Source organism: Octopus sinensis, linkage group LG7 (genome assembly GCF_006345805.1).
Source record: "Octopus sinensis linkage group LG7, ASM634580v1, whole genome shotgun sequence".
Lineage (NCBI taxonomy): Eukaryota > Metazoa > Mollusca > Cephalopoda > Octopoda > Octopodidae > Octopus > Octopus sinensis.
The window spans coordinates 15,158,406-15,171,909 of record NC_043003.1 but is presented as its reverse complement, the minus strand read 5'-3'; the positions used below and the strand labels follow the sequence as shown (position 1 = coordinate 15,171,909).

The following is a 13,504-nucleotide window of genomic DNA, read 5'->3' as shown; positions in this document are numbered from 1 at the left end:
ACCTTTCATGCAACACCAGCTCCAGTGAAGTCTGTTTGGCATAGTTTTTACAGTTGGATGCCCTTCCTAACACCAGCACTCTTTTACTTGCTTCTTACACAGACACTCCTGCAGCTCTCTCTCTGTATATATATATATATATATAATACAAATAAGAAAATGGAGAAACAAATTTAGTTTGTTCATTAACTTTCGGATATTATAATTTTGGATTATTTATTCCTCATTTTGTTGAATGAATGTAATGTGGTGAAGGCATCTGGCTTTGTGGTTAGGTGGGGTTACACTCATGATTGCTAGATCATAGGTTTAATTCGCAGACCAGGGGGCATGTTATGTTCTTGAGCAAAACACTTCATTTCATGTGGCTCGAGCCCCTCCTTCGATCAGGGGGAAAATTGGCCTAATCACTCAGCCAAAGGGGTGGTATCATTCAAAGGCTAAAACAATGCAAAGCGCATTGTGACCAACATTATAATATCCGAAAGTTGATGAACAAACTAAATTTGTTTCTCCATTTTCGTATTTGTATTATAAATTTACGGTAAAATATTTCTTTACCTTCAGCCGTTTAATAAAATAAATGAGTTAATTGCATTGCAATTAAAAACATTTATGTATTAAGAATCTGGGTACCTTACCAACAGTATATGGGATAAATACTATCTCTTAGTGGGTTACACTGTACTTACTTTGTACTATATATATATATATATATATATATATACATACACTGATATATAGAAGAGGTATAACCACTAAGTGGACATCCATTATGCTAGATGTAGACCCCATATGGTCTGACCACTAAGAAAAGAGTGTTCTCAAGAAAATTCAGCAAATGCCAGAACGTAAGCAAGCAAGACAAATGAAAGGATACAAAATATAAAGATTAATCGCAAACCCAGTTTCATTGTTACCACTTATGTAATATTTGCGGAAATGTCCGCAATTCATCAGTGTGATCGTCATAGCAAAATATTATTTGCAGAACTATACACGAGACGTCCACATGAGATTGAACATGCATATAGTTCTACCAATTACATTTGGGGTTATATTTCAAAAGTCTTTGTTTTGGCACGCAAAATGCCGGAAATAATTCAGCAGAAAATAATTCTCTGCAGTGAATTTTGCCAGTTAGAGAACATGGTTATTTAAGTTTAAATAATAAGGGTGAAAAATTGAATATTAATTTGATTAATATCAATTTAAAACCAGTGGCCTAGCATAATTTTTCACCCTTAATATTTGAATTTATATATACAGATAGATAGATAAACAGAATTAGATACTTAGATAAACAGACAGACAGGCTAATAAATAGAAGATAAATAGACATAGATATCTAATAAGTTTGATTTAGCACCACATAACTTAAATACTTGTGGGTGCATAGGACATACCCATCACATCAAATGCTTCTTGCATCATGTGGAATTGAATCAAGCCCCCCTTGACTGGCATTCGTGCTGGTGACATGTAAAAAGCACCAACCGATCGTGGCTGTTTTCCAGCCTCCCCTGGCCTCTGTGCAGGTGGCACGTAAAAAGCACCCACGATGCCAGCGTCGCCCCGACTGGCTTCCTTGCCGGTGGCACGTAAAAAGCACCATCCGAATCGTGGCCGATGCCAGTGCCAGTGGCACGTGAAATGCACCAATCCGATCGTGGCCGTTGCCAGCCTCGTCTGGCCCCTGTGCCGGTGGCACGTAAAAAGCACCCACTACACTCACGGAGTGGTTGGCGTTAGAAAGGGCATCCAGCTGTAGAAACACTACCAGATCAGACTGGAGCCTTGTGCATCCTCCATGGTTTCCCAGACCCCAGTCGAACCATCCAACCCTTGCCAGCATGATGATGATGATGATGATGTAACACCTACCAAATGTATTGAATGCTACTTTCTTTTGTTTGTTTACTCACTCATATAAACACATTCATACATACACACATCCATACACACACACATGGCTATAGCTTTTGTTTTATTATTTTCATCCATAAAAACTTCCTTTCACATCATTATTTAATAAGTATAGGTGTAGGAGTGGCTGTGTGGTAAGTAGCTTGCTTACGAACCACATGGTTCCGGGTTCAGTCCCACTGCGTGGCACCTTGGGCAAGTGTCTTCTACTATAGCCTTGGGCCAACCAAAGCCTTGTGAGTGGATTTGGTAGACGGAAACTGAAAGAAGCCCGTCGTTTATATGTATATAAGTGTGTGTATATGTTTGTGTGTCTGTGTTTGTACCCCCAACATTGCTTGACAACCGATATTGGTGTGTTTACGTCCCCGTAACTTAGCGGTTCAGCAAAAGAGACCGATAGAATAAGTACTAGGCTTACAAAGAATAAGTCCTGGGGTCGATTTGCTCGACCAAAAGGCGGTGCTCCAGCATGGCCACAGTCACATGACTGAAACAAATAAAAGAGTAAAAGAGTATGTTTTGGTGTTCCCTTATCTCTATAATTATTGGTTGGCATCAGTTAATTTATTTTATTTTTCCAGTTTTTTTTTATAACCTTGTTTTGTTTTTGTGAACAGTTGAAGAAATTATTATTTACAGCTATGTAATTAGAGTCTGTTATAATTTTTTTCTAGTAAAACCACTGAGAAAAACCAAAAGCTTGATGAAGAAAGACCAAGAAAACTCCATGATAGAGGTGTGTCTTTTGCGTTTTCTTAAAAATATTATTATTATTATTGCTTCGCTAAAAGGCAGCAAGACAGCAGAATTGTTGGCAGCATTTTGTTTTGACGTTCATCATCATCATCATTTAATGTCTGCTTTTCATGCTGGCATGGGTTGGACTGTTTATACATAAAAGATTGTGCCTCTCTAAAATCCTACGTTTTGGCTGTCATGTTGTTATACACCCATCTGGTTAGACATTCCTGATGGGACCCAAACTGCAAAATTGATGCAACACAACATGTGGGATGGTGTCTCACCCATAAGAGACTGTATTATTATTATTATTATTATTATTATATTATTATTATTATTATATATTATTATTATAGGCGCAGGAGTGGCTGTGTGGTAAGTAGCTTGCTAACCAACCACATGGTTCCGGGTTCAGTCCCACTATGTGGCATCTTGGGCAAGTGTCTTCTACTATAGCCCCGGGCCGACCAATGCCTTGTGGGTGGATTTGGTAGACGGAAACTGAAAGAAGCCTGTCATGTATATATGTGTGTGTCTGTGTTTGTCCCCCTAGCATTGCTTGACAACCGATGCTGGTATGCTTACGTCCCCGTCACTTAGCGGTTCGGCAAAAGAGACCGATAGAATAAGTACTAGGCTTACAAAGAATAAGTCCCGGGGTTGATTTGCTCGACTAAAGGTGGTGCTCCAGCATGGCTGCAGTCAAATGACTGAAACAAGTAAAAGAGTAAAAGGGTATATGTATGTATATATATATATATATATATGCGCTAAATATTCTGGGGATTACAAAATTTGCTGCATTTTGTTTTGATGTTCATCATCATCATCATCATCATTTAATGTCTGCTTTTCATGCTGGCATGGGTTGGACTGTTTGACTGGAAACTGGTAAGTTGGGGAGCTGCACCAGACTCCAGTCTGATTTGGCATTGTTTCTACAGCTGGATGCCCTTCCTAACACCAACCACTTAGCAGAATGTGTTAGGAGCTATTTACATGTCATCAGCATGGGTGTGTCAACGCAGCACCAACATGGGTGCTTTTTAAGTGGCACAGGGACCTGAAAAGGCCTGCCTGTATGTGTGGAAGACAGCAGTTTTACTTAGCTTGATGTATCTTATCAAGTACAACAAATCGCCACATCTCTCGGTCCCTTGTCATTTCCTCTGTTCTCATCTATATGTTCTGAGTTCAAAATACCTATTTCTTTGCTACCTACAAGGGGCTAAACACAGAGCGGACAAACAAGGACAGACAAACAGATTAAGTTGATTATATCGACGCCAGCGTGTAACTGGTACTTATTTAATTGACCCCGAAAGGAAGGAAGGCAAAGTCGATCTCGGCGGAATTTGAACTCAGAACATAGCGGCAGACGAAATACTAATTTCTTTACTACCCACAAGGGACTAAACAGAGAGAGGACAAACAATGACAGACAAACGAATTAAGTTGATTATATTGACCCCAGTGCGTAACTGGTACTTATATAATTGACCCTGAAAGGATGACAGGCAAAGTCGACCTCGGCGGAATTTGAACTCAGAATGTAGCGGCAGACGAAATACCGCTAAGCATTTCGCCCGGCGTGTTAACGTTTCTGTCAGCTCGCTGCCTGAGTTCAAAACACCGCTGAGTTCAATTTTGCCTTTCGTCCCTTTTGGGGTCGATAAAATAAGTACCGGTTCAGCACTGGAGTTGATCACGTAAAAAACACTACTTGAGCGTGGCCGTTACCAGTACCGCCTGACTGGCCCTCGTGCCGGAGGCACATAAAAGCACCCAATACACTCCTGGAGTGGTTGGCATTAGGAAGGGCAACCAGCTGTAGAAACTCTGCCAGATCAGATTGGAGCCTGGTGTAGCCATCTTGTTCGCTAGTCCTCAGTCAAATCGTCCAACCCATTCCAGCATGGAAAGCGGGCGTTAAATGATGATGATGATGATGATGATGATGACTCCACACCCCCTCCTCCAATACTGCTGTCCTTGTGCCAAAATTGAAAACCAGTATTTTCCCATGACCAGAAAAGTTCTTTTGGAAAATGGGAAATGACTGACACGGCTTAAACGATGTTGACCCTCGTTTACAACTACCATGCAATATCATGACTAAGAGACACAAACACTCATGCACACACACACACACAAAATCTTTTACTTGTTTCAGTCACTAGACTGAGGTCATGCTGGAGCACCACCTTGATTATTTTAATCAAATGAATCAATCCCAGGACTTATTTTTACTAAGCCTGGTATTTAGTCTATCAGCTCCTTTTGCTGAACTGCTAAACTACAGGGATGTAAACACACCAACACCAGTTCTCAAGCAGGGTGGTAGGGGGGACAAACATAAGCACAAAGACACACACATAAATATATATATATATATGATGGGCTTCTTTCAGTTTCCTTCTGCCAAATCCACTTACAAGGTTTTGGTTGGCCTGAGGCTATAGTAGAAGACACTTGCCCAAGGTGCCACACAGTAGGACTGAACCTAGAACCATGTAGTTGGGAAGCAAGCTTCTTACCACACAGCCATGCTTGCACCTATATCCACATATCATTGTCGTTGTTCAACATCCATTTTCCTTGCTGGTGTTGCCACTTCAGTTTTGCCAGTCTTTACTTAACCCTTTTGTTACCATATTTCTGTTGAGGTGCTCTGGGTTCCTTTCAATTAATTTTAAATGTAACAAAGAATTTATCAAAATAACTTAGTTATCTTTTAAGCTAGTATTAGGAACATTAATTGTGGTTAAAGTTTGTTGAAAAATTTTAATTCAGAACTTATGAAATCAAGACATTTGTATTACAAAGCCAGAGTCGGTTTCAGCTAGTTTGGTATCAAAAGGGTTAAGAATTGTTTCTTTATTATATATTTTAACCTTTTTGTTACCGTATTTCTGTTGAGACACTGTGTTTCTTTCAATTAATTTTAAATATAACAAAGAATTTAGTAAAATAGCTTAGATATCATTAAGCTAGTGTTAGGAATACAAATTGTGACTAAGGTTTGTTGAAAGATTTTAATTCAGAACTTTTAAAAACAAGGCATTTGTACCACAGAGCCAGAGCCGGTTTCAGCCAGGTTGATATCAAAAGGGTTAAGAATTGTTTCTCTATTATATATTTTAACCCTTTTGTTACCATATTTTTGTTGAGACACTGTGTTTCTTTCAATTAATTTTAAATATAACAAAGAATTTAGTAAAATAACTTAGTTATCATTAAGCCGGTGTTAGGAACATAAAATGTGACTAAGGCTTGGTGGAAGATTTTAATTCAGAACTTATGAAATCAAGACATTTGTATTACAAAGCCAGAGTCGGTTTCAGCTAGTTTGGTATCAAAAGGGTTAAGAATTGTTTCTTTATTATATATTTTAACCCTTTTGTTACCATATTTTTGTTGAGACACTGTGTTTCTTTCAGTTAATTTTAAATATAACAAAGAATTTAGTAAAATAGCTTAGATATCATTAAGCTAGTGTTAGGAACATAAATTGTGACTAAGGTTTGGTGGAAGATTTTAATTCAGAACTTTTAAAAACAAGGCATTTGTACCACAGAGCCAGAGCCGGTTTCAGCCAGGTTGGTATCAAAAGGGTTAAGAATTGTTTCTCTATTATATATTTTAACCCTTTTGTTACCATATTTTTGTTGAGACACTGTGTTTCTTTCAATTAATTTTAAATATAACAAAGAATTTAGTAAAATAACTTAGTTATCATTAAGCCGGTGTTAGGAACATAAAATGTGACTAAGGCTTGGTGGAAGATTTTAATTCAGAACTTATGAAAACAAGACATTTGTACTCAGAGCCAGAGGTGATTTCAGCCAGGTTGGTATCAAAAGGGTTAAAAATTGTTTCTCTATTATATATTTTAACCCTTTTGTTACCATATTTTTGTTGAGATGCTTTGTGTTCCTTTCAATTAATTTTAAATGTAACAAAGAATTTAGTAAAATATCTTAGTTATCTTTAAGCTAGTGTTAGGAATACAAATTGTGACTAAGGTTTGTTGAAAGATTTTAATTCAAAACTTTTAAAAACAAGGCATTTATACTACAGAGCCAGTTTCAGGCGGGTTGGTATCAAAAGGGTTAAAAGCATAATGCACAAACAGAACTTGGAAGCAAGTTCCTTCTAACTTTTTTTTTATCCCCATTACAGTAAATTTACATAATTGTATAATTCTTTATTCATAATTGTTGTGATTAAATATACTTCTTTCAGTGGCCAAAAATTTGAAAGCTATTGAAAATAAGACCCCTACACCTGAAACAGCTTCTACCTCAGCTGAGAATGACATACCTTCTGAAAAACCTTTGCAAGTAAGTGTCCCTATCAATGGTTCTGCCTATACAACACACTTTCAACTCTGTATATAAATTAGGAGCCGTTCACATTTAAAACTTTTCATATCAACCCATCTGTGGCTGTCCCTAGTTCTACGATACAAAGTTCTTGTTTTAAAGGGATCTAAATCAATAGTTCTCAACCAAACACCATATGGCCCTTGTGGGACCATATAAAATTTATCTGCAATAAACTGGTTATACTTCTCCAAAACACAAAATATTTCGACAAATTGAGAAATATTATTATTATTATTATTATTTTTATAATAATAATAATAATAATAATAATAATAATAATAATAATAAAGCACAGGGGCCAGAGGAGGCTGGCAACGGCCATGATCGGTTGGTGCTTTTAACATGCCACCGGCACGGATATCACAACTACAATTTCCATTTGATTTTTATTTTGATGTTGATTGACTTGACTCAGTAGGTCTCCTCAAGTACAGCAGGTTGCCCTACGATCCAAGGTAAGCATAGCAGGCCATCCTGCGAGTCATGAACTTACTTCATTTGTCAGGTCTTTGCAGTCATAGCATCTTAAAGAAAAAGAAGATATATATATATATATATATATATATATGTATATATATATATGTATATATGTGTGTATATATATATATATGTGTGTATATATATATATATATATATATATATATATATATATTATATATAAGGCAGCAAGCTGGCAGAAACGTTAGCACACCAGGCAAAATGTTTAATTCTTCCGAGGTTGACTTTGCCTTTCATCCTTTCGGGTTTGATTAAATAAATACCAGTTACGCACTGGGGTCGATGTAATTGACTTAATCCCATTGTCTGTCCTTGTTTGTCCCCTCTATGTTTAGCCCCCTGTGGGCAATAAAGAAATATACACACACACATACACGCGCATGCACACATACGCACGCGCACATACTGTCTACCAGATCCACTTGCAAGGCTTTGGTTGACTTGGAATTATTGTAGAAGACATTTGTCCAAGTTACCATGCAGTGGGACTGAACCCAGAACCATGTATTTAAGAAGTTACCATTTTACCACACATCCACAGGACACTTCAAAATATATCTTTATATATAAAAGAGAGGTTGTGTGTCTGTCTCCTACGATTTAGATTCCTAACTACTCCCACATTTTGCGGTGCAGTTTAACCAAAACCGGGTATCTTATAGTCGTGATTCATATCGAGCCCTTCTGGGTATTAGCATGAGTCTACGATTTAAAAAAAAATTTACCATAATTTTTTTCCATTTTAATGCATTTTTTCGCTATTATATAAGGGAAGTAACTCTCTAAAAATGTCTACGATGAGTCAACGATTTTAAAAAACATTTACCATCATTTTTTCGCTATTATATAAGGGAAGTAACTCTAAAAATGTCTACGATGAGTCAACGATTTAAAAAAAAATTTTTTTTCTATTTTTAATGCACTTTTTTGCTATTTTTTGGCTATAACTCTCTAAAAATGCTTATATAGTTATTTCCCTTACAAACCCGAGCAACGCCGGGCGATACTGCTAGTCTGTAATAAAAGATTTCTCTCTACTCTCATGACCTTTTATCATTTTCCTTCACTGTCTGTTTGTTTCTGTTTCCTTCAATTGACTAACTACCTCTTATTCGTACTTTGTATTTTCCCAGGAAGAAAGTTCTCTCTCAGATGAGATCTCCAATTGCAGCGACGACGATGAATTGACGGAAATGGAGAGTACGGCGACTGATTTGTTAAAACTTCTGGAATTTAGGGACAAAAACAATGTATTCACCTGTCACCTGAATAATATTGAAAATTCTTCCGGCTCTAGGAACTCAAATAATTATTTTGTAAAGTCGAAAAATGTGCCTCAGCAAAATGGGTACGCGGAAAATGATAAATCTAAGGGCAGGCATGGCTCTAGCCGATCACAGCATAAGAAACAGACAACGGACAAGGAGTTGACAATGAAGAAGCAGCAAACAGTTGAAGCTTCTTTGGATTCTGAAAGTTCTGAGGAAAGTGGTTTGTCTGATAGTGATTATAAGGATAAACCTAAGAGGAATAGGGTGGAAAAAAGGAAACCTGCATCTCCTTCAAAAACACGTCAGTCTTCATTGAAAAGAAAACATTTATCCCCAACAAAAGGTGTATCTCCGAAAAAACAGAAACCACATAATCCTAGAAGCAGGAAAAGCTCGTCACCTTCCAAAAAAAACACTAAAACAAGAGTTTCGGCAAGTTCAAATGCGAATACCAGGAGCACAAATGATGAATCGACTTCCGAATATGATGCGGTACCAGTGACCAAAGGTGTATCTCCGAAAAAACAGAAACCACATAATCGTAGAAGCAGGAAAAGCTCATCACCTTCCAAAAAAAACACTAAAACGAGAGTTAGGGCCAGTTCAAATGCGAATACCAGGAGCACAAATGATGAATCGACTTCCGAATATGATGCGGTATCAGTGACCAAATCAAATAAACCAAGCAAAAAGCCCGGTCGGGATTCGTCTTCACGGAATAAGACAAAGGAGACGAGTACTAAATCTAGAAAGTCCACTGCTGAAAAAAAAAAGGAAGGAATTTGGAGCGACACAGAGATGAAAACCATGAGGAGGTAAAGTATCATGCCTAGATTCTATCTTTCAACTTTTATTTATTTCCTGTGCTGGTGGCACGTAAAAAGCACCATCCGAACGTGGCCGATGCCAGCGCCGCCTAGACTGGCTTCCGTGCCGGTGGCATGTAAAAAGCACTATCCGAACGTGGCCGATGCCAGCGCCGCCTTGACTGGCTTCCGTGCCGGTGGCACATAAAGCACCAATCCGATCATGGCCGTTGCCAACCTCCTCTGGCACCTGTGCCGGTGGCTTGTAAAAAGCACCCACTACACTCATAGAGTGGTTGGCGTTAGGAAGGGCATCCAGCTGTAGAAACACTTCCAGGTCAGATTGGAGCCTGGTGCAGCCTCCTGGCTTCCCAGATCCCCGGTTGAACCGTCCAACCCATGCTAGCATGGAGAACGGACGTTAAACGATGATGATGATTGATTGGGTGGTGGTGGTGGCCATGGTAGGACACCACCTTGAAGGGTTTAGTCAAACAAATCAGCCCCAGTAAAGTCTGGTGCTGATTCTGTCAGTCCTTTTTTGCCAAACCACTGTGTTATGGGTGTTCAACAAACCAACAATGGCCGTCAAGTTGTGTCGGAGAGACAAATACAAACATGAAAATGTACACACACACACACATGACAGGCTTCCACAGTTCCCATCTGCTGAATTCAATCACGAGGCATTGGCCACCATGGGGCTATACTAGTAGACAATTTGTCCCGTGCTAAGGCCACATAAAAAGCACCCACAGTGGTGCCATGTGAGAAGCACCCAGTACACTCTATAAAGGGGTTGGTGTAAAGAAGGGCATCCAGCCATAAAACCCGTGCCAAAACAGACAATTGGACCCTGGTGCAGCTCTCCACCTTGCCAGCTCCTGTCAAACCATCCAACCCATGCTAGCATGGAAAAACGTGTTAAATGATGATGATGATGACCGTATAGTGGGACTGAACCTGAAACCACATGGTTGCAAAGTGTGCTTCTTATCCACACAGCCACACCTGTGCCTATGTTTATTTCTAAAGGAGTTTGCCTTTCACCATGTTGCAACAGGAACCTCTGCCCCCCCCCCATTAACTTTGTTAGATCCTCAATTCCATGTTGTGTGTAACCTCAACCAGTTACCTCCATCAACGTTGTCTAGTGGTCTTTGTTCTCTGTTAGGCTGCTGAAGTCTCTAAAATATAAAATATATGTTCTTGTGTTCGGCACAAAAGCAGTAACCAGCAAAGCCTACACTGCATTGAGCAGTAATAGTAGAAGTGGGTAGGATGGGTCTATAAATCTCCTCTTTGGCCATGAGATGCTTTGAACTGTTAGAAACCTGATGTATGTATCTTCAAGTGCAAACTGCCAATTCTTCGCAAAGACAATTCAGCACAAAGACCATTTAGCGCATTGTGTTTATGAAATTTGTATATGAAATCTAATTTCATATACCGTGGTACCATCCAACCCGTGCTAGCATGGAAAACGGATGTTAAATGATGATGATGAATATGAAATAACACTTCTAAAGCAAACTTCATTTGTTTGTTTACGTTCATTGTAATTTGAATTTAATGTATAGCGTCTCATAAAGCGAGATTTTTATGTATCTTAAATTTGCGGAAGAATTTGTGGTGTGGGCAGTTTAGCTTAGAGCACTGCGACGCATAATCATGGAGGTGTGAGTTTGAGTCTCAGAGCCGGCCGCCAACAATTTTTTCTACAAAATAGGGGTAGCTTATCCTGTTCAGACTATATTATTAGCATTATCCTGTATTTTTAAAATCACTTCTTTAACTTTCTAAGACATCTCAATGCTTCTAAAGCAAAATTCGTTTGTTTGTTTATGTTCATTGTAATTTGAATTTAATCTCTATATATATATAAACGGCAAAATGTCTGCATGTGTGTCCTTTATACAAATCCATCAACCTCACCACCATCAACCTCACCACCATCATCATCATTATCATCATCATAAACATTATCACAAATGTTGTCATCACCATCATCATCATCATCATCATTTCTTAATGTCCACATTTCCATGCATGCATGAGCCAAGCAGAATTCGTTAAGGCAGATCTTCTGCAGTTGGGTGTCTTTTCTGTCACCAACCTCTGTTGATATTCTCCCCTTGGCCGGACATGTTTTTACGGACGACTGGAAACGATTGATACCCCTTGTATGACTGTGATACTTGTTTACAACACGCACATGATGTCAAGACAGAATCGCACGCGCACACACACACAAACTAATGAGATTTGTTTTTGTTTCTTTTCGGTCAGAGCCATGAATAAATTATCCGCGTTGGATCCAAAGTTCTGGTCGAAGGTTGCCCAAAAGGTTGGGAAATCGGCGACAGAATGCAGGAACCAGTACTACAACCATGGATTACAACCAGAAAAAGAAGCACAGACTGCTAAGACAAAAAGTAAATTCTTCATCTCAATTCTCAGTATTTTTTTCTGCAACAATAACTTTTTCTTTCTTTCTCATTTTTTTCTCTTTTCTTTTTTTTTTTTACGCTCTAAATCAAAGTTTTTCAGACTGTGGGTCCTGTCCCTTCAGTGGGTTGGGAGATAAATAAAATGGGTCGCAAAAAAAAAAATGAAGGAAAGAATGAAATGCAAGTGGGTGCAAAGTGCAGAATATAAACCAGCGTTTTTCAGACTGTGGGTCCTGTCCCTTCAGTGGGTTGCGAGATAAATAAAGTGTGTTGCAACAAAAAGGTTTGAAACACGGTGCTCTAGATATAACTAACAACATACTCTACTCTATAGGGTGATTCAAAAGTCTCCATACATAGGAAAAATTTATTTTTTTATAAGAAACAGTTTATATGGCCTCCTAGATCCCCTGATCTGACCCCTGTACTTTGGATTGCAGAACGATCTCCTGTTCTTACCTTGGATCGTAGAGTGACCTGCTGTGCTTGAGGAGACCTATTGAGTCAAGTACATCAACATCGAAATAAATATCAAATGGAAATAGTAGTTGTGATACCTGCGCCGGTGGCACGTAAAAAGCACCAACTGATCGTTGCCGCTGCCAGCCTCCCCTGGCACCTGTGCCGGTGGCATGTAAAAAGCACCCACTACACTCACGGAGTCGTTGGTGCTAGGAAGGGCATTGAGCTGTAGAAACACTGCCAGATCAGACTGGAGCCTGGTGCAGCCTCCTGGCTTCCCAGATCCCCGGTCGAACCGTCCAACCCATGCTAGCATGGAGAACGGACGTTAAACGATGATGATGGGGCATTTGAAAGGCATGGTGTATAGCGTAAAGATAAAAGGCAAAAATCATTTGAAGGAACGCATCACCAACTCATTTGCACACGTATCACCACATGTGGTATTACGAGTTGACGATGAGTGGGGTAAACGTATAGCAATGTGTATTCAAAACAATGATAACCATATGGAGACTGTCAAATAGAAAAAAAAAACTCTTTTACTCTTTTACCCATTTCAGTCATTTGACTGTGGCCATGCTGGAGCACCGCCTTTAGTTGAGCAAATTGACCCCAGGACTTATTCTTTGTAAGTCTAGTACTTATTCTATCAGTCTCTTTTGCCGAACTGCTAGATTACGGGGACATAAACACACCAGCATCAGTTGTCAAGTGCTGTTGGGGGGACAAACACAGACACACAAACACACACACACACATATATATACATATATACGACGGGGTTCTTTCAGTTTCCGTCTACCAAATCCACTCACAAGGCTTTGGTCGGCCTGAGGCTATAGTAGAAGACACCTGCCCAAGGTGCCACACCTGGAACCATGCTGGTGACATGTAAGTGGCACCTGTGCCAGTGATACTTAAGAGGCTGTTGTGCTGGTGACTCATAAAAAGCACCT

General features: G+C 39.1%; 1 protein-coding gene across 7 annotated transcripts in view; it reads left to right on the top strand.

Moving 5' to 3' along the window:
- The window catches only part of LOC115214232 (mis18-binding protein 1), a 77,679-nt gene that overhangs the window by 18,100 nt on the left and 46,075 nt on the right, over positions 1-13,504 (top strand). For 6 of the 7 annotated variants that reach the window (XM_036504570.1, XM_036504569.1, XM_036504571.1 and 3 more), the window contains exons 8-11: positions 2,604-2,665; positions 6,916-7,013; positions 8,690-9,642; positions 11,923-12,068. In XM_036504570.1, the coding sequence (XP_036360463.1) occupies positions 2,604-2,665; positions 6,916-7,013; positions 8,690-9,642; positions 11,923-12,068 (1,259 nt within the window). The remainder of the gene's footprint in view (positions 1-2,603; positions 2,666-6,915; positions 7,014-8,689; positions 9,643-11,922; positions 12,069-13,504) is intronic. The other variant, XM_036504572.1, reaches the window with a different exon arrangement.